At 36.5% G+C, this 20482-nt stretch overlaps 2 protein-coding genes across 2 annotated transcripts in view; one reads left to right on the top strand and one right to left on the bottom strand.

The window, feature by feature from the left end:
* Positions 1–3559: 3559 nt before the first annotated feature.
* LOC104516952 (rhabdoid tumor deletion region protein 1-like) lies at positions 3560–6023 on the top strand. Its single transcript, XM_010161469.1, has 4 exons — positions 3560–3758; positions 4670–4772; positions 4962–5080; positions 5998–6023. The coding sequence occupies exons 1-4, from the start codon at positions 3560–3562 to the stop codon at positions 6021–6023; spliced, it is 447 nt and encodes a 148-aa protein (XP_010159771.1).
* Positions 6024–10712: 4689 nt separating this feature from the next.
* Positions 10713–20482, bottom strand: part of GNAZ (guanine nucleotide binding protein (G protein), alpha z polypeptide) — a 41114-nt gene continuing 31344 nt past the window's right edge. The window contains exon 2 of the mRNA XM_010161468.1: positions 10713–12784. Coding sequence (XP_010159770.1) covers positions 12440–12784 — 345 coding nt within the window. The 3' untranslated portion in view covers positions 10713–12439. The remainder of the gene's footprint in view (positions 12785–20482) is intronic.

Raw genomic sequence — 20482 nt, forward strand, 5'->3', positions numbered from 1 at the left:
AGGCGGAGTTGGAGTAATTTAACTATATACATAGGGACCTAGTCTTAAAAGAACAAACTGGTTTAGGCGGCCATACAGCTTCTGTTGATTAGAAAATGCTCCTTAATAAATCCAATGCCCCCCTAATCCTGTATAAGAAAATAGTTCTGTTTTCCTCAAAGATGCATGTATATATGGATACAAAGAGCAGGATTAACCCAGCAGATAAGGAACTAATGGAGTGGGGAACTATTACAGTGCTAGTATTAAGCATGCTAACAATTATAAAGAAACTCCTGGGGGATTTTTTCAGAATTTCAACTTAATTCCATCTCAGCTTTAGAGTCAGGATGTGCGTGCAACCAATGAGACATTCTGAATTACATAGATGTCTTTCTAGTCATTAGAAATCTTGCTTTCTAACATACCAAACACTAAAGACAAGGAATAAGAAATCACACGGCTCTTTTGTATTGCCTAACTATTGTTAATCAACTCAGTTTAGACAGCATTTAGTATGCTAGACTGTAATCTAGTATGCTAGAAGATTTTGCTATTTATTTCATTAGGATTTAAATTTCTGAATTTCAGGACCTGAAATTCAGGACAAAAGAAAGCTCTCACATTCTAATAGTTGTATTTTGATAATGCTGTAACAGGCTTGAACCTGTTAACATCCAAGACACAAGCCTCTCCCATTCCTGCAGCAGATTAAAAATGTTAGAGTGCAAATCAATGTGGACAAGTAATTTCAAAGAAGCATATAACAAAAAGCTACAATTCTGTTTTACAACCCCATCCTAAGAATAATGCTCAATAAAATTGCTAGTCCACTACTTAGAATTCATGTTTTATTCTCTTTTGTAAGGAATTGTTTTTAAAACACTTCAGGCACTCATGTGACCTCAACCATATTGAAACACCCACTTCCCCCCAAAGAACCCAGATTGGCAGCTGATGGGCTATTCACCAAAGAAGGTGACATTATAGTATTTATTTATTACCATCTGCATAGTTCTATTTATCATGCTACATGTGACCATATAAAACCAGAGATCTAGACCCCTTCTGTGGCATGCTCCTGTCCTTTTGGCAAGTTTGAATGATTTTACAGCAACATTAATGTCTTAAAATAACCGTTCTAACAACAACAAGAAAACCCCTGCCAGCTGGTAAGAGTTTCAAACACTAACTTGCTTTCTTCACATTCTCCGAGTTCTAGTTCAACACACCCTAAGCATCTAACAATCCATCATGTGTACGCAGGCTGACTCACTGCTCGTCTCCTAGAGCCCTTTCACAAACCCAGCTAAAAGAAAAAAAAAAAATCAATTCAACAGTCCCAGTGAATCCAAAGTGCAGGATTCTGTATCTCACACACACATAAACATATCACAATTTACCAAATCAACAAACGAGCCACACCGTTAGAGGAAAAAGATCCATGATTTAAGAAATACAAAGCTGCTAAAAATACTGAGAATGATCGGTACTGAGATCTGGATGTTCTTTTCTTACAGAGCTAAACAGGATTCAGTCACTAGAGAGGACCGGGAATATATGCCATCACAACCCTCCCTACATAAATGTTGTAGGAACATTATCACCAGCAGATTCTGTGGATAGACAAGGAATTTGAGGAAGGCATTCTGTAGCTGTACATAAAGTAAGTTAACGTCATGCCCACTAAGCAAAAATCACTATACCAAGGTACTGTGAAGGACAAGAGAGAACGGCTCACTCCAAAAGGACAAGAGCACAGTTAACACTGAAGGGCAAGAGAAGTCTCTGTTCTTCTCCTGTCCCTTCTACACTGAGAAAAGTTCACATTCTTCCTAATGATATTGGGTGAAATTTTACAAATGTATAGCTAGTGCTAGTCTAATTCAGGAAAATAACTTCTACTTTAAATAATCTGCCCTAAAACATTGAAGAAAAATGAATCCTTTCCGGAAAACATTTTTTGAAGTATTTATTTAAAGTAGTAATTTTTCTTTTATGGATTTTGAAGATCAACCAACCAGAATCTATTCCTGTGTTTTATTTTAATCCGGCTGATCTGCATGACTTTGGCATTGTAAAATCCAGTTTAAGAACTCCGATTATCATAACTGTTACTCAAACATAATGAAAAACATCTCAACGACTTCTCTGCCTCCACAGAGAACTAACCTTTCACAGCACAAGCTGTTCAGGGGCTTTTTCCTGACGCCAGCTCACACGTCCCCACCCAGAGCACCCCGAAGTTGTGCGCACAGCACTGCGGTGACACCTGTGTACCCTCCACTACACTTTTTAGCAGAATCATACTGAAAAAGATTGCCAAGTCTTGGACACAGTAATGGTAATGGAAACGCCTGGTACAATTCCAGCTGCTCAGAGTGACATGCTGGAGAAAACTAGGAAAGACAACCTAATCCAACGCTGCTGACCTCCCCTCAACCCTCGCACCTCAAGGCACCAGCTGTACCTCGGCCATTAACCCCACCACCCTTTTGTTCCCTCTCAATTTTTTCCGATTTTGGTCAAATGAAATTATTTTACAAACAGGGGATGAAGACAGAGGCTCACTCCATGCTTTAGCAGAGAAATGAGGTAAAACGGCCCCCGCGCTACAACCCCACGCGGCATTTCCTCACGCTCTGCTTCCTGAGGCGCCGCGCCGCAATTCCACCGCCCGCGGCCCTCCGCAGTCCCGCGCTACCAGCGGCCTCACCCCCAATTCACCAACTACGCCGTTGACGCTACTCTCGCCCAGCAGTCACCGTCAAACGCGGTGCTTACTCTGTTGACGCAGCACCGGATTCGGTACGCTTGGCTGCGTAGTTGTTATTCACGGAGTGAGGAGTACGCAAAGAGCGGGTTGCTGTGACAACGAGCGGGCGCGAAAGGCGGTGGCGCAGCTGGCGGGAGCTGTGGAGCGGGAACCGGGGACGGGCTGAGTCGGCGACATATTGGTGGGACAGGGCGCCTCTGAATATTTGTCTGTTTGTTTTGAGGAGAGAAATGCAGTCGTTTTATCTTTGCAGCTGGTTGTGTTGCTGAGCAGTTTTCAGTGCTGGAGGTTGTGTGCTTCTGTCGGCCGAGCCGTTTTCCTTCCTGCAGGAAGGGGCAGGTCAGCTACCGCTCACTCTTTCAAGCCGTAGCGAATTCTGAGGGCGGGTTTAAACTAGACCCCGTTTAAAAGACTTTTTTTGAAAAATGACGTTCTGTTTGCTTTTGCTTTAATATTATTTTGAGCCCCCAGTTCACTTTAATCCTTTGAAAAACACTCCCTCCCTCACCTCGCACTTGTAAGCTTGCCTTCTCTCTTTTTTTTTTTTACAGTGTTCATTAGAGAATTAAACCAGATAAGACAATTCAGCTGATGAACAGACATTAATGCTATCACCAGGAACCATTCCAGCTTGGTTTATAGCTTCCTAATGATGAATGTGTGCTAAACCAGCTCATCTGCAACGCGGAGCAGTGTTTAAAGTCAGTAGTTGGCTTTTTGGTGCATTATCTGTCCAGTCACCAGGTACAGTTATTTGGGAGTATTTTTAGGCATAAGGTGGAATATTTCCCAGGAAAATTTGGGATGGCACATGCTCGTATCTCAGCCAACCTTCCCCCGGATATAGATCCCACCAAAGCTCCTATTGCGTTTGGAAAAAGGGCTCTTCCCAAACTGAATGAGGAGCTGCAGTCTCCTGAGCTGCTGACTCAGCAGCGGGCACTGATGGCACTCTGCGATCTGGTCCATGACCCAGAAAAAGTCTACCAGGCAATAGAAATAGGTAAGTGAACTGTTGTCATTAGCTTTGACACGGGGAGGATGACCCCACTTTTGTGCGCTACTTTTTTCCTTGCAGTATCTTTGATGATGCCATGAAGATTTTTTAATTTTAATCTCTGCTTGTTTTACCTTAGAAAGAATATTATAACCCTGTTACCCATGAACCTTTCAGAAAAAAACAAAGCAGTGAATTTATGAATTTCTAAGAATGTAAAACTACTAAATATTTTTTTTTTAGAAAGGGAAAAAGACAAAGTTTTCAGTTATCCTAGAACAGGAAAAAAAAAGACAAAATCCCCTTTTCTTCCCTTCAGTAGACATTTTCTACCACACACGACAGTGGTACCTTCCTGGATTTTTCATGCTTGAGGTGCTCGAAGTACTCAGATCTCATAATAACAGGCAAAATATCTCTGATGAACATTTTAATTAATAAAATAATATTTAAATAAGGTGTACAAGTTCATTTGCAAAATCCATGAAGTCATCTTGGGTTTTAATGGCTCACCAAATTTATTTCTACATGTGAAAAGCAACGCTGTGTGTTTTTACATAGCCCATGCTGCACCTAAAGAAAGTTTGTCAATCCTGCAAACACATGCTTTTCTAAAGACATCAATGGCTCCACTGACTTATTTTTAGAGTTATGTCTCTTCATAAATATTTGCAAGATTAGGATTTAACTTGATACAGAAGTCAGCAGCTTGTTTGTGGCATGACATTTTTGGCAGTAGGCCTTGAAACCTGGAAGTTTCTTCCCTACTTGAGATATGACAATGAGAGTTTCACCATTCAGGACAAGATGAAAATTCTGATTGTTTGCACTTCAAATTGTGATTTTAAAATGTGTATCGCTATTTTAAATTAATGCTGAAGGCAAGAAATGTTAGAATGAACTGTTGTATCTCACAGGGTTCTTGGATAACCTGAAGACTTTGCTGCTACATCATGACAGTACTGTCCGACAAAAAACAACACAAATCCTGTATATAATGGCTATGCAAAATGTTGGCAGGTAGGTGTAATTCCACAGTTTACTGAATGGTATGGGAAGTAATAAAGATGTTTCAGAGAGAGAACAGAATTTCTAAGTTTTGGCAAGATAAGTGCAATGCAAATATGATTATTTAGTCAAGATGAAGCATCTCACAAATACGTGTGAGTTTTATTATGCTTAGCTAAATCTGTCCTCCCCTGTTTGTAGGCAAGGGCTGATACAAAATGGAGTAATTTCTGTCCTCACTGGGCTCTTGGATGATCCACTAGATACCTGTCGGAAGAACACGCATCAAATTCTTAAAATGATGGCAAAATTACCTGAAGGTAGGGATTTTTTTCATTAGCTAAGTAATCCATAGGCAGAGCAGCTGGGTGAATTTACCTGATTCCCTGTGCAATATCTTCCAGACTTATTTTATTCCATATTCCTTTAAAATCATATTTAAAATGGTGTATTTTCTATTTTTGCTCATTTTTATTACTTTAGTTGGTTTTCCTATGAGCATTTACTCTTTGGGGTCTATCAAAAAACTTTAAAAGGTATGACTCATCTTTTTTTATTGGTGGAGTCAACTATGTTTGCCAGAGCTGGTTTTGCATCCCTAAAAATTTGCAAATTGTGTAACAGTAGTGAGAATACTTAGCCAAAATACAGAAAATGCTTTACACAGATAACAAGTGAAATTCTCTCTGTTAACATAATACATGAATAGTCCTGTCTGTGTGTTGAGGGGGCTGATCCTGCTAGACCTGTTACTTTTCTTAGGTCTTACACAAGTTAAGGCTACCTGCTCAGATACAGGTTGTATGGACTGCACACTTGAATTTTTATTTCCAAAATTTGCATCAAAAATTGACTTTATCCTTTTCTGTTAAAAATGATGTTCAGCTGTTCATCATGGTGCAGTAATTTCACAGCACACAGGGTTTGTAGAAGGTTTTTCTGGTGTTAAGAGGCATAACTCTTGTGAAATGTGTTTTATACCTTCCCTGCTCCCTGAAAGCACTGGTGTAAGAGGAGACAAATGAGCAAGTAAAGGCACCATCCATTGCGCTGTGAATTCTGCAGATTACCTATTAATGTGTCTTTGACCTCAGGCTCATAGGCACTGTTTCTTAAATGTACTTTGACATCGCTTTCAGGTGATGAATTGAAAAAAAAACCCCAAAGCTAGCGGTGATGTATGGAATGATGAAGTTTGCTTTTTCTGATGTTTTATTCAAATATTGTTTGCCCTTAGGTAAAATTGTTAAGCGGACTCGATAAGATATGAAGTTGAAAACATGATAAATTGACATCTGAAGTTAGGTGTAAACTGAGCCAGTCATTCTACACTCCCTGTATAGCTGGAGAAAAATCAGTATCTCCAGGGGCAAAAGGTCTGATCTATCATAGGTGCTCAGTTTAGGATGAGGTGGGTTCTGCTCTGGTGATGTCCATTTATCTTCAGTGAGATGAACAGAAGCTGGGTTGATTACATCAGAGTCGGGCATCTAGCTTTTAAATGCTTCAGTCTAAACAGGGGAATCCAAGCTGAGAAGGTCTTTGACTTCCCAGAAGAATAGGTCTTTGTACCTTTCACATGCTTTCTTTATAAATATTCTGTATATTTATAATTTTCTAAATGTTTTAGACATGAAGGGAGTTTATGCTGACTTGTTATCTTTATCTCCAGGTTCTGTGATTACAGTTTCAGTAGTTTGCTAATCTAAACATTAGTCACAAACTTTACTCTTCCAGTTGATGAAAATTATAAAATTAAACTTTCAGTAGATAGAAATTACCAATTAAAAAGCTACAGTATTTAAATCCATTGGAAAGTATCTTGTCTGAGGAATTTTGTTACATTACTAGTAGAAGAATTAAATGAATGCTTAAAGCCTTCCTGAGTGAGTGTGCATGAATTCTAAAGATGTATTCTAACATGCATGCAACCCTTCTAAAAGTCATAAATAATTGAATCCATATGATGTATATGAATATGGTGGCTAAACAACTTTGTGAACATCACTATAGAAAACCAGATTTTCTATCAATTTAATTTCAATAGCTGTTTTACATATTTTTCAAATCAAATGAGACAGTGCCCTGGTTTAAGTAAATTTTGACCTGTCTGACTGCCTTTAAAGAATTCTGTCCCTTACCTATGTAGACAGATAGGTACCATCCTGTGAATATGTGGATCATAAGAGAAACTTATGGGAGGAAAAAAACTAGTCAGTAAATGTTGACAAATTTTTGCAGATCACTATTTATCACTGACCATTAATCCATACTGCCCAAGGCTGCCTTCTTACCCCTTTTGGAGCTGCTTCATTCAGCATTAAGCTTTGCTCTTCAGTGTCTGCTGTACTGAGCTTTATTATTAACTCTAACCTTCAGATGTGGCTAGATTTCTAGCAGGCTAATACACTTGCCTCCTTCTGCTGATTGAGTTTCCAGAGATGTGGATGATGCACAACTTAAGTCAACTGGAAAGGTTTCAGTCCACGCTTGGAAAAAGGTGTTGTTCAGACACATATATATATTTTATTTAAATAAAAATATAACATATATATAAAAATGTACGTACCTGAATTTAAGGGTTGGAAGATAACACTGTGAGCAAGAGAGTTACTGTAGTAGTTACTGTAAAATGACCTCACATACAGATGGATATTTACAAGAAACTGTCTTCCTCTCTGCATTTACTTCCCCTCACATCCTGATAATGAGATTGGAAGTGTCTTGTGTCAGCTGGAGGGAGTCAGCAACTAATACACCATTCCCCAGTTAGAATTCTGATGGTTTTTACAGCAGAGGTAATCTACAGGGCCAATAAAGCTGTATGTTCCACACTAGACAAAGGGAACACAAGCTGTACATGTATTTGGACAAAGTGTAGTTTTTGTTGGCTGGGAAGTGATCAGTGACTCCAGTTAGCTCTATGCCAGGCCACCTGGTCTTTCTCCAAACAGAAGTAATTTAGGAAAATGTGGTTATTTTAAGCAAATCGACTTGCAGACTACTTTTCATTTCTAAATATAAGGTTGTATACCAGTATCCTCCAGGAACAGTGGGATTGTTAAAAACCAAAAGCTGGGAAATTCCACAGAGATATGGAGAACACTGGGGAGCAGCATTTCCAGAAGAAACAACTTAGTGGCAAGAATTAATGGACGGAAGAAAGACATAAATAAGATACATGTATGTATTCAATAGAGGATGGAAGAGGGGAAAGAACCAGCAGCAGGAAAAAATTAAGAGCATTGGAAAAATTAATAACAAAACTTTCACTCTTTATGAATACCATTAGTTGACACACAATACTTGACAATATTAGTGAAAGGGTGCTGTGCAATGATGCTGAGCAATAACAATGGCAAAAATAGTTTTAGGATAAAAAAATATTTCATTAGGGTATGGTTAATACTGGAAAAGTTTAATAATTCTTACCCATTATATTTCCTTTCTTTTATGGGTCCTTAATCCTTTTAGACAAGGATTGAAGTGGATTGGATGCGGCAATGGATTTTTAAGCTTGCCAGAACCTCTATTTGGGGAAAGATTGGAAAATCATAACCAATTGGATCTGTGGATAAGGACTGTTTACAGATACCTTTATTGCTTTGAAACTTGTTTTGCTGTATGGAGTGCAAATGATGAAAGGACAGATGGCATTCTTATTGCAGCAGATGGAACATCTCTTCTGTGAATGTCATTGTTCCCCAGGTGAAGTGAAATCCCAGCTGTATTAATGCAGTTCTTTCAGGTGGCAGTGTGCTGCATCACTGATAAACCTGAGAACTGAGAGAATAGATGCAAATTTAATTGCATGATTGATCCAGGTGGATGACTAAGAGTAAGGGATTTCATTTCAGCACCTGTCTTTGGCCCAGATTTTTCAGTTTTAACTTCCTTGTGCCTCAATTTTTTTATACAATCAGAAAACAGAGTTATTTTACATCTGTGTGAAAAAGAATTTATTTTTAAATCTTGAATTCTTCAGATAGAAAACAGAGTAACCATGAATTACTCAGAATACTGAGATCAAAACCCATAGGAATTAAGTTATTAGAGAGTTCATAGCAAGGAATTGCTATTCAGAGAACATCATCATGTGAATTGATCAGGTAAATTTAATTATTTACTGCTTTATTCCTCCCCATACCTATGCTTTTCTTAGTCTAAGTAGGAGCACATAACAGTGATTAATTTCTTTTCTTCTTTCTAAGATAGCTTTCATTCAGTGAGAAAACTGACTCCTTTTCTTAGAAGCACCCTTAGGACTTTGTTAAAATATCCTAGATTCTCCACTTGTGATGTAGATTGCCTGTAATACTTATATTGGGATGACATTCTTAGTTGAATAAATATTTATTTTTTGATATAAAATATGTCTTACCCTCTCAACTGACTACACATTTTAGTTTTTGTACCCAGCCACACATGCCAATGTTTTCTTGTTACTTCTTAAGTACCATGAAAGCTAGAGGTGAAGGAGGCATACCATCAAATAGTCCATTCATTGGAAAAGGAAGCCCTGACTCATTTTATACCTTTTCACAATTTGACTGGCTAATAATAGGATATTATGCTATAGAGAGCAATTTAAACCAGAAATACTGTGTAATTTCTCAAGTAAATGATAGCACTTGAACAGTAAATGAATTTGAAAGGATCCTGTACTAGCAATTACCATATATAGCTTTTAGTAAACTCACCAAGTCCAGCAGTGAGACTGCAATAGTATCTCCTCATACAAGTGAGACCTAAATGCTCCCTGTGTGGCATGACAAACCTTTTATTTCCTCAAGGCACAGGCTCATTGGCTCTTTTGCCTCTATCCTTCAGGTGTAACAGTTGATAGGGAATGCTTAAAGGGGCCCCATGTCTTCAGTACACAGATAAAATACCTGATTAAAAATTAGACGCAATTTTCTCCATTATCGATTATGTCTGGACTGAAGAGTTTTTAAAGTGACTCAACCCATGACTTGAGCCTCAGAGAATTTTTTGGTTACGGTTGCATTCTCTAGCAAGGTTGAGAAGGATTATTGCTTGAGACACTGCCTTCAAGAGTATTGTAGTTCTCTTGGCAGTCCCAGATCATCATTAGCTTAAGTCTCCAGGTCACTTAGAAAAATCATAGTTTGGATTTAGATGTCCTCAAATGGGTCAAAGAAAGGATTCTTAAAATTAGAAAGATTAGGGCTTTTTGATGCATTTTGTAGAAATGCTGAGAAGGAAACGAAGGAGTAAAACTGTCCAAGCACAATCAAATATTTTCAGCTGGTCTTGGGGTTCAGCTGGATTAATGGGGTGAAGAGTTCTAAGTCATATTCCGTTTAAACTCCAGGGTTATTATTTATCTATCATGCTCTAACAAGTGATTTTTATGAGTTTATGCTATTTGTACAAGAGTTGTACTTTTTCTTAATGTACATCCAGACTTCTAAAGATTTCAGTTAGAGGATGTTCTGAAAGAACATTGTATTCTGAACTTCAGGCACCAGTCAAAAATTTATGTATGTACTTATACCTAGACATGTATTTCTAGGCACAGACATCTCTGCTAAATACCTGCTTGTGTAAGACAAGGTAGGCTTCTTATGTAACTTGCATATAGCATGGAAGTTCTTGAATATCTCTTTCCTGATATTTCCTGTAGATCTTAATCTATAACTTCTTCCATAAAATGGCTACTAACCATCTCCCACAAAGATAGAACAATAACCTGTATTCAGAATTTGTAAAGATATTAAATGAGAACACATCCCTTAAGTCTTACCGAGTTGCTCAAATGTAATGGCTTAAGATTAAAATAGCTGAATGCTGGTGAATAAACTGAGGAAAAAGATCTGGAGCAAATAAATAAAACTCAGCTTAAACTGACATAAAGAAAACTTTACAAACATTATCCAGTTAAGTAACTGTCATAACATTAATTAATGAACACACTATAGACACGTTCAGTATCATTTGAATTATTTATTTTTTTTAGGTGGACAATTTAAATGTTGATGTTATTAACCATTTGTGTTAAATTTCTTAGAGCCCTTGGCTGAGAATTCTTGAACTAATCATAGTACATAGGGGGAACAAAAGTAGGTTATTTTCCAGTGTGCATGTGTGTCTGTGTCTCTGTGTAAGTATGTGCTTTACAATTATCAAACATATATTTACACACCAACTTTACACTGAAGTCTTTTAAGAAGTCTTTTCTATGGCAGGGCAAAGAATCAACTGACCAAAGACTTAGGTCTATATGATCCATTTGAGATTTTCCAGTATAGTCCCACAGAGCTTCTTATGCATTCAAACTTTTGCCGGAATGTTACTCCATCCAGTAGTGTTTCTTTATGAGATGAAACCTGGAGCTGAGGAATGCATCTCTTCAGTTTCCTTGACTTCACTAAACTGTAAATAATTTAAATTGAAATATCAAGACATTTAGTTATTGTTCATATCGCTCATCTTTCACCTTCTAATGATACATCACATATTTTAAATAATTAAAAAAAAACCCAACAAAAAAAAGACTTTGAAGGCTATACACTACACGATCTCCATGGCTCCTGCTTCTTGGGAAACCTGTTACAATATTACAATTCCCAGAATGTATTTGGAGCAGTGGAACAGAATTGTCCATTGGCAACTTTCACATTCAGCAATCCAGACACTACAACAATAATTTAAAAAAATGCCTTTTGATTTATCTTTTAATCTGTATTAAAAAAGGAACACTAACCTACTTCTTACGTATAGTTTGTTTTCTGTGAAACACCACAAGATTTGGCAAAAAAAGATGTAAAAGAAGACTGTTTTGATGTATAAAACTCCTTACCAGTAGAAGAAACACTGACCTTAATTTGGCCTATTCTTAGATTCATTTTATGTATTTTTGCTGCATATTTGAAGCCTTAAAGAGCAGAAAGAGCTGCTAGTCAGTTTGGAAATCACAGAACAGTTGCACACCAACAATTCCTTTAACAGGCAAGGTGTCCATGATAAACAGTAAAGTAAAGCAGAAGTGTGTACATAGTATATGCTGTGACTCATGTGCATACATGATGTATGTGTATATACTGTTTGGCTCTGTGTACCAATATGGTGGGTGCGTGCCCATTCTCTACAACTTTAAGTAGTATTTTGCTTAAACTCTTCTGTTCTGTAACTTCTGGTTTGAACTAGCTTTCCAACACAACTGTTCTGCTCCACACCCTGCAAATGAGTTCATCTGTCACTCACCAGCTTTATATCTTCATGTCAGTAAAATTTTACGACAACTGGATGAAGAATTATTTCTTACATAGAACATGGTAACACTTCCACTGTAGGAAATGGAATGAAACAAATGGAATAAAAGTGCAGTGACTGTGGTGAAAAACATCTCCACAGAGTTAGGCCTCAATTTCTTTTTTATTTGTTTGGGGTTTTTGAGTTGTTGTTGTTGTTGTTTTTTTTTTTTTCAGAGGGGGTGCGGGAAAGGGGATGCAGAGAAGGTTTTCACTCTTCAGAACATATATGTGTGAGAAATGATGTAGCAGGTTAAGGGGGCATAAGAGGAACTGTGTGCATACATCAGATTTCCCCTTTTCTCTCCTTGGGCTACTAAGCATTGCCCCTTTTTTTCCACTAGAAGTGGAAGTGGTTAGCCCCTTTTTTATCACTTCAGGATAACAGGTTAAGCCCAAGGACTCTTAGCAGAGGCCAATATATTTGAGATTGTTCTGAATGATGACATCTGTCACTGCATCAAAGACAAATTGGATGTTACTGGTATCAGTGGCGCAGGTGAAGTGTGAGTAGATCTCCTTGGTCTCCTTGTTGCGATTCAAGTCCTCAAACTGGCGTTGGATGTAGACTGCTGCCTCCTCATAAGTGTTTTGGCCCTTGTATTCTGGAAAGCAGACTGTTAAGGGGATGCGCCGGATTTTGTCTGCCAGCAGATCTTTCTTATTCAAAAAAAGGATGAGGGAAGTGTTGATAAACCAATTGTTGTTGCAGATTGAATCAAAGAGACGCAAACTTTCTGCCATTCGGCTCTGTAGGAGAGGAGACAAAAGGGTCAATGACAGTGTCTTAGCATAACTGTGGAAAGTAAGCAAATTACATTATTATGTCTATCAATAAGCCAAATCTCCTTTTAGAAAAAAACCCTTTTGTTTTATTTGTCAACTCTCCATCTTACCTGGCCATGAAATTTCAGGGATCTTAATTCTCTCGTCTTGATACAATACATTTCATCACAGACTACCTCTTCCTTTATTTTTTAAAATGTTTGGCAGCTATGGAGGAAAGTCTAAAATTGAAGATTTAGAAACAATAGGTGCAACTTGGGAAACCATGGTTGTGTTCAAACTTAAGTTAGCACTATAGACAAAGTCTTCATATAAAGGAATGAGTAATTTCTAAGGATTCCACACTAGAGAAACATTCTCTGTTAAATTTTTTTAAAAAGACATAACTACTACAACGCAATTGTAACATTGCATTATTAGATGTGTCGTTTAGCACACCATACATACTCAGAATTTTTTCCTTGATTTACTTCTCCCCATTGTAAAATGACAAGCTTAAAAAGAATGCACAATAACCACCACATTCTACTATGGTGGGTCAACTTGTATATTGATAGGTAAAAGCCAAGTTTAGCCAAACGTGTTTAACATCTTTCTGTCAGCTGCCCCGAGTAAGCAAACTCCATTTATGAAAAATTTGGGATGACCACCAAAATTACATATTTGGAAATAACAATCCACTGCTGCTGTAAACTGAAAGCAGGAATGTAGAAAGCAACGGCCAGCTGGAGTTTTCCTCGTGCTGCTGCTGTGAAGCACTTACCCATGGTGCAGCTGGAGCTGTCCATGGTACCCAGTGCTCCTGGAAGGCTGAGTTTATTGATCAATTTACACCTGGAAATAGGTGTAAGCAGTGATGTTTTCAATAGAAAATATTCTGGACGATTAAAAATCACTCAAGTATTGTCAAAAGTAGATACAGAAAATACCTTAATTGGGCATCTTTTTGCTAAAGATCAATGTTTTCCAGCATGTTACAACTTAGCTCTTTATTTCTGTTAGGTTTCATTGGTATATCAGCATTATCATTATCTGACTAACTTCAGTCAAATATTTGTCTGACATGAAAAAATTTTAAGGTATGCACTCATATTTTCTATTTAAAGGAAAAATCTCTTTTAACCAAGTCATCCTATTCATATTTAGATAATGGGGTTAAGCACGGCATTTTACAATTAAGCAACGAAGTTTCATTCCAATCTTTTTCAATACCCAGAAATAATTTTTTAATAAAACTGTAATTCTTGAATAAGTGGACCTTTATTCTGTCCCAGTTCAGCGATGTTCATATACTGCTGAAAGTAGGAAAAGAATATAGGACTGAAAATTTGCAATATTTTTTTTTTCTGTACAGCAAATGTATTAGGAAAAAAGTGTAGAAACAAATATTCACAATACAAGGTACATTTCAAAATTTGGAATTATATAGATTCTGAAGATTTCATAGGCTTTGACACAGAGGTAACATAGGCTGAATCCTGGAATTCTCGCAGGGATGTCCATTTAATTTCTTTATTTTTTTAATTTTAACTAAAAGAGTGTGTGCCTGTTCCAGTTATTCTCTTCTTAAAAATTAAAATCAACTATGTCTTCAACTTGGTGATAATGCTGTTTGTTATTCTGACCTCTGTGGGCCATTTTCATATCAAATTCCAAACCCTGAGTTATGGTCTTTCATCATTCCCTTCTAATCCTCCTCAGACACCCCAAAACAATTTTTGCAATTTCTGAGCATCTTTAAAGTCTTAGAACACTGTAAGGTATGTGTCATGCCAGTAGACCTGATCCAATGCATAGCTCTCAAAATCAAGTAGGTAAATCAATGTGATCGTAATCATACTATGAAATTCAGTATCCCTATTCACATGTCCAGATGAATTATTTTGTATGGAAAACATTTCTGTAAAGCTTTTAGCTCTTACCCAAATAACAGCCCTACAGTTAATATTAGACCTACAGCTAAAATACTAGCTATTGTTCCTTCTCACTCTTTTGTGTTTAGGCTTTATACTGCTGAAAACATTGTTGTGAGGAATCATGGTTTATTCCTATTTTATCTTCAACAGTCCTTCCCTCTGTTTTAACACCAAAATTTATTGCGCCCTCGTCATGAAATGCGAAGAATCTTGTTGTCCAGTCAATTCTGTAAAGTCTCCTTGCTGATAAACCAGGGATAAAATATGAAGAAAGCTTTTCTTATACAGCAATATAGCTAATCTACAGAAATTTTCTTCCATGTGAAGTTACTTTAAAGATATACATATTCCACAGTGATGCTACTTGTTTTCAGAAATACCTCTTGTAACAAAACAAACAAAAAAAATCCAACCCAAAAATTCATTTGACTTCTTACATTTATATCTGATATAACATACCAGCATCCTTCCAAACAACAACACCACCAAACAAAACCCCCCCAAACAAACAAACAAAAACAAACTCCAAAAAAACCAAAACTTGCTTTTTGATGGAGTTTTATGTTTGGTATTCTTTTACCATATGTCAAAGAACATACATTTTGCAGTTCACAATGCTATTTACAGAGTACATTCATCTGTCTTTGTATCTGTTTTGATTTATTTACTGCAAATAAAGAGACAAAGGGCAGACTGGAAAATAGCTATGTATTTTATGATTCTGTATAAACATATTATGTCAGATATATTGGTCAAGTACATTTAGAGAACCCATGTTTTCTTTTTTATAACTTAATAATGGAAACAGTGAAAATAAGGCATTGGAGATAATACACAGAATTCATTATGAAATTACAATGTGTATCAAGTACTGTATTCCTTCTATAAAAGGTATGTGCCAGAACACAGAGTGGTGGTGTTCTTGCAGTGCCAACAGGTACAGTACTTTGGATGCTTGCTTACTTTGGGTAGTGATTCTATAACCACTAACACTTCACTAATTTCTAATATTCCCACCACTACTTCTGCAATAATTGACTCCTTCGTTTTCTTCTGGTGTTAACCTGTAGTGAATTTACATTTTCCAACAGTATTAGCCGCATTTCCCATATAGATTATTGTGCAAGTATTGCACTCCTTTGTATATGCAATACTTTAGGTTTCTAAAAACCTTGTGTAAATCATCAGTTTCTTCAGTGGTCCACTGTAAGTGAACAGAAAGGATCTGGGATCTCAAAAAAGGAGAATATTTTGTTTACAAGATTATTTACAAATATGTATGTTTTCCATTTGTCTGGCTTGCATTCAGAGGGATGAAAATAATCTAGACTCAGTATTTTTGTTGTTGCTTGGCTGTGAAGTATTCTGGCCAGTTTTCCTGTTTGGAAAGTGGACCTAAGAGGCTGATTTTGGCTTTTAATAGAAGTAACAGTATTTTAGGCCTAATTCTCCTGACATTTATATCAGTGGGATCTAGTGCATCTCCCTTCACTACAGTCACTCCATATTGCAATGGAGGAGGTAAAGAGAGAAGAATCAGGAACTATTTATTACATGAAAAGTAATATGAAAATATAATTTATTTAAAGGTTACTTTTAATTTTTTTATCAGATAAAGAAAATACATTGTATTGATATAACTTCAAAGGAAATCTGCAACAATATTAGTAATTATTGTTACTCTGAAACAGTATCTTGAAAAAATTACCCTTAAAAATGCAATTTTGTTGAAATATGAGCAGACTGTTTTATCTAAGCTTTTCAAATTACCTGTTATACTTTCCTCATTCTATCTGTGTTTCTATTCCTTTTCATTTGCTATGGATTGACTTGGTGAGAATCACATCCCCTGTTCTCAGAGTTCCATGAAGACATTGATTTAGTTATTTTAGTGAGTAATTCTTTGTCTACAGTGTTTACTGATTGTAACCACAGACGTTCGGCAGTTTCTGGTTGTTTCAAAAGCCCCCAGGAGCACAGGGCACACCATGAGTGCTGGCACTGCCACAGCAGCAGTATGTAGCCATGTTGAAATCTAATTCACAAGCCTCCTCAAGCAAACTGAAATATAAGCAAAGTTATACGGTCCCTATACTGGAGGTTGTTTACTTCTTCCTTTGTCATCTGACACTTGAGCCTACCTTATGTGCACACAGATCTATAGGTGTAAAACTTGGCTTTAAAAATCTGTTTGAGAGTTTTTTTTTTTTTATTATTATTTTCACAGTGCAAATCCTGACACAACAGATAATCCCCTAATAACATCATCGGTCTGTTTCCAAATAATCATGCTTTGCTTTACTTCCCTGAACTTGTAGCTGATATTAAAACCATGCAAGAAATTTTTAGCACAGTTGCAATGCTTTTGCTCTTAATTGTCTGGAAAAAAAGTGTTTTAGAGCTAATATAGGGTTTTGGCCAACTCTCAGATCATTCATGCCAACAGGATATTGCAATTTGAGAGGTTTGTGTTTATTACTGTGTTTTGTAGTGAATAGTAGTACTGTCCCTCTACTACCAAATCCTCACTTGGAGTCTGTAGTCCAAGGACAAAAGCAGAGAGTTAAAATCTTTCCATGAATTGTGAAATATAATGAACACATACAAGAGGACTGATGGTTTTAAATTATTATAAATGTGTTGATCTCTTACATGATGTAAAGAATAATTAGTTAACAGTTGTACCTGACACAGAAGAAACTTCTTCAATGTAATATTATTATAATAATACTGGTTGAATATTTGAAAGTCATAAAAACCTTAAGTATACTAAACAGAATTTATTTTAGTTAAAATGCAAGTTTATCAAGAATCATTTCCAACAAAGATGCAGGCTATATTACACCAGTACAAGACTATGGCTGCATGGTATAAATGCATGATACACCTTGGGAAATGAACACCCAAAATCCATTTCATAATTTAACTATAACAGCAGGAAAATGTATCACTAGACAATGAGGATACATACAGTGCATCAATAGCATTTAAAACAGCAATGCATGATGTGGCTCTCATTATTTTATAGCGAGATAGCATCTTGACATATTAGTAGGGCTTAAATAAGAAGTGATACGTGCACAGTTCTAAGATGAAGGCTGACACCAAAACCGAGCCTAAAGATGCATGGTGTATCCACTCATATATTCCCATCCTAACATTTCATTTCTGGTTTCACCAACAGTGTAAAACTACTGTACATATTATAAGGAAAGTGAACTTGAGAGGGTTATGGCTTATTATAATAAAAAAATAGAACATTTTTTTATAACTCCCAAAGGAGTTATAAAAATTTTCTATTAATATGGAGGAAAAATAAGAGTAGAAAAAGGCACTCTTCTCTTCAGTGTCTTTTTCAGTTCAGGAATCCTGAGGGGGGTTGCTAGCCAGGTGGTTAGAAAAAATGTGCTGCTGTAATTTCATAATTATACATAAGCTGGGGTATGAGGCAGATAATGCCAGTGCCTTATCCAGACGGCCTTGTTGGGGGCTAATTGCAAATTCTTCTCTGAGCATGAGAACAAGGAATTGCTTGCTTAAGGGAAAGAACGTGCTAAGGAACAGATGGCTGCTTCTGTTCTTCCAATAATTTGCAAACTTACAAACATCCCTGATCATCGTCTGGAACAGCAGAGGTGTGCTTAGCAGAAAAGAGTTCAGAACAACAAATAGTTTTCAAAAGGGAAGACCCTGTTATTATGATAGCAAATAATTAGAAAAATCACCTGATAAATGGAGCATCTCCTCACAGCTTTCACATTAAAGCTTTCTGGTCACAGCTGAGAGAATTTTGAACTTCAGAATGAAAAATTGTGAAGAGATATAAGGGAATTAACTGGCATTTATATTAAGTACCTAGGAACTTTAGTTTTGAATCATTATTTCTCTTTTATCATTATTTTAAAATTGGTAGGTATTTGGAGATTGTGAAAATCTTAATTAAACTATATAAAATTTAGCTTGTGTAAACTATAAACAATGATGAATAAAATTGGTAATGTTTGCTTTCCAGAAAAGTTGGAAAATTTTTAAATTTCAGTATATCTTGGAAGAACCAGTGGTAGCTCTTGCTATTTTCCTGTCAAGGCTTCTCCTTGTAATAGTGGCTGGCATTTAGCATATGTTGGTAGCTATGAGCTGTTTCATAAAATGGCGTGAATCTTTTCTTTCTGTTTCAAATGTGTTGTTTAGACATCCACAACTTAAGAAAGCAGGTGAAGCTAAATCATTTGAAGAATATGTGGTGGGGTAAAAAGGTAATTGAATCCATTGGATGTAAACATTTTCTTTTCTTTCAGTACTATACAAAAAAATTGAATCCATTCTGAAATAATGACAGTCTACAAAATGAATTGAAGGAAATACCATTGCCCAAGACTATGTTTGAATAAATGTATAATGGAAGGCAGAGGGAAAGCCGAAGTATTTTGCAGAAAAAAATACAGATGATGCAGAAAGCAAGAGAGAGCCTGGATAAACATAGAGCGATACTTTTTTCTTATTAAAAATGCCTAGATTGGATGCCAGTTGAAAGGTCCATCCTGTCTAGCAGTTAAGCAGTCCTGACTGAGTGCTGAATAAGAGAGATTTGATTTAAAAAGATGATGACTATTGTATGATTCATCTTTTGTTCAAAGAAAGAAGACTTCTACAACGATGCATGGGATCAGGTGGCTGTGGGTCTACAGGGGGAAAGATGATATTTTTTAAGTTACAAAAATTAATTACTTTCATCAAAAATTAAAAAGAAACTAGCTGTCTGTTGTAGAGAAGTAAATAGACAATCTACTTCACTCTATATATCTCTCAAATAAAGAAATTAAGAACCTCACTGAGGTAGGATTCAAGTGGGATAAAACACTCTACCCGTGTTGTTGCGTATATACCTGTTTCTAGCCTTGGCATCTCCCAGAAGCGACAGGGTAATCCGTAGGGGTTTGACTAGATGGAATTGTTTTGCCTTTCCAAACCCTTTCTGTCCAATCCTAGGATCCCAAGGTTTTCCTGGAAAATGCTGGGAACTCTAAAAATGTCAAAATTAGAAAAGGTGACATAGAAGGGTATGTCCCATTGTGAATTCATTAAGAAGTGTTCTTAGACACTTATCAGCTTAATGTATTCTACAAGTGGACAAACTCATTACCCCATTACCAGTGTAATATGTTACATTAGTCTAAAACCACTGCAGGAATTCCTGACCAGTTATGTGGTAAACAAAACTAGAAGTAGCTATGTCACTATAGCAGCTATCATATGGCTATATACATGCACATGCTGTCTATTTCCGTCCTTCCTACTAAAATTCCTTTAAGTGTCCTGCGTATATAAGAGGAATGTGAAGTGCAGAAAGGTGAAAAACTAACATAGCATGTTATGCATATATGTATACTTCATGCCACCACAATAAAGGGAAATTGAAAGGGATGATAACAAAAGGTTTTATATTAAAGGAAATTTGATTGTCTACTATGAAATGAGCATATAGAAGGCTAAGAAACATGGATGTTATAACGTGTTGTTATGAAGATATGTATTCATATGGTGAGGGAAAAAAATGTGTTAAGTGTGAAACAAGGTTGCTTCCACTTTTTAAAAACAAATTAATCTTCAAATCAGGAGGAAAAATTACACTAGCAATTAAATTTTGTAAACTACCAAATTAATTTCTCAATGTTTTAAAGCTAATGTCCTGTAATTTTTTGTACTTTCAGTTTGAATGTGAAAATACAGAACAGGTAGAGGAGGC

The sequence above is a fragment of the Eurypyga helias genome, unplaced genomic scaffold (assembly GCF_000690775.1).
Source record: "Eurypyga helias isolate BGI_N326 unplaced genomic scaffold, ASM69077v1 scaffold6341, whole genome shotgun sequence".
NCBI classification, from domain to species: Eukaryota; Metazoa; Chordata; class Aves; order Eurypygiformes; family Eurypygidae; genus Eurypyga; species Eurypyga helias.

Excerpts from the sequence above, each read along its gene's own strand:
- LOC104516952 (XM_010161469.1), top strand. The coding sequence starts at position 3,560 with ATGGCACATGCTCGTATCTCAGCCAACCTTCCCCCGGATATAGATCCC. Across the intron at positions 4,773-4,961 it reads GCTATGCAAAATGTTGGCAG|GCAAGGGCTGATACAAAATG; the intron begins GTAGGTGTAATT and ends CCCTGTTTGTAG. Across the intron at positions 5,081-5,997 it reads GATGGCAAAATTACCTGAAG|GTAAAATTGTTAAGCGGACT; the intron begins GTAGGGATTTTT and ends GTTTGCCCTTAG.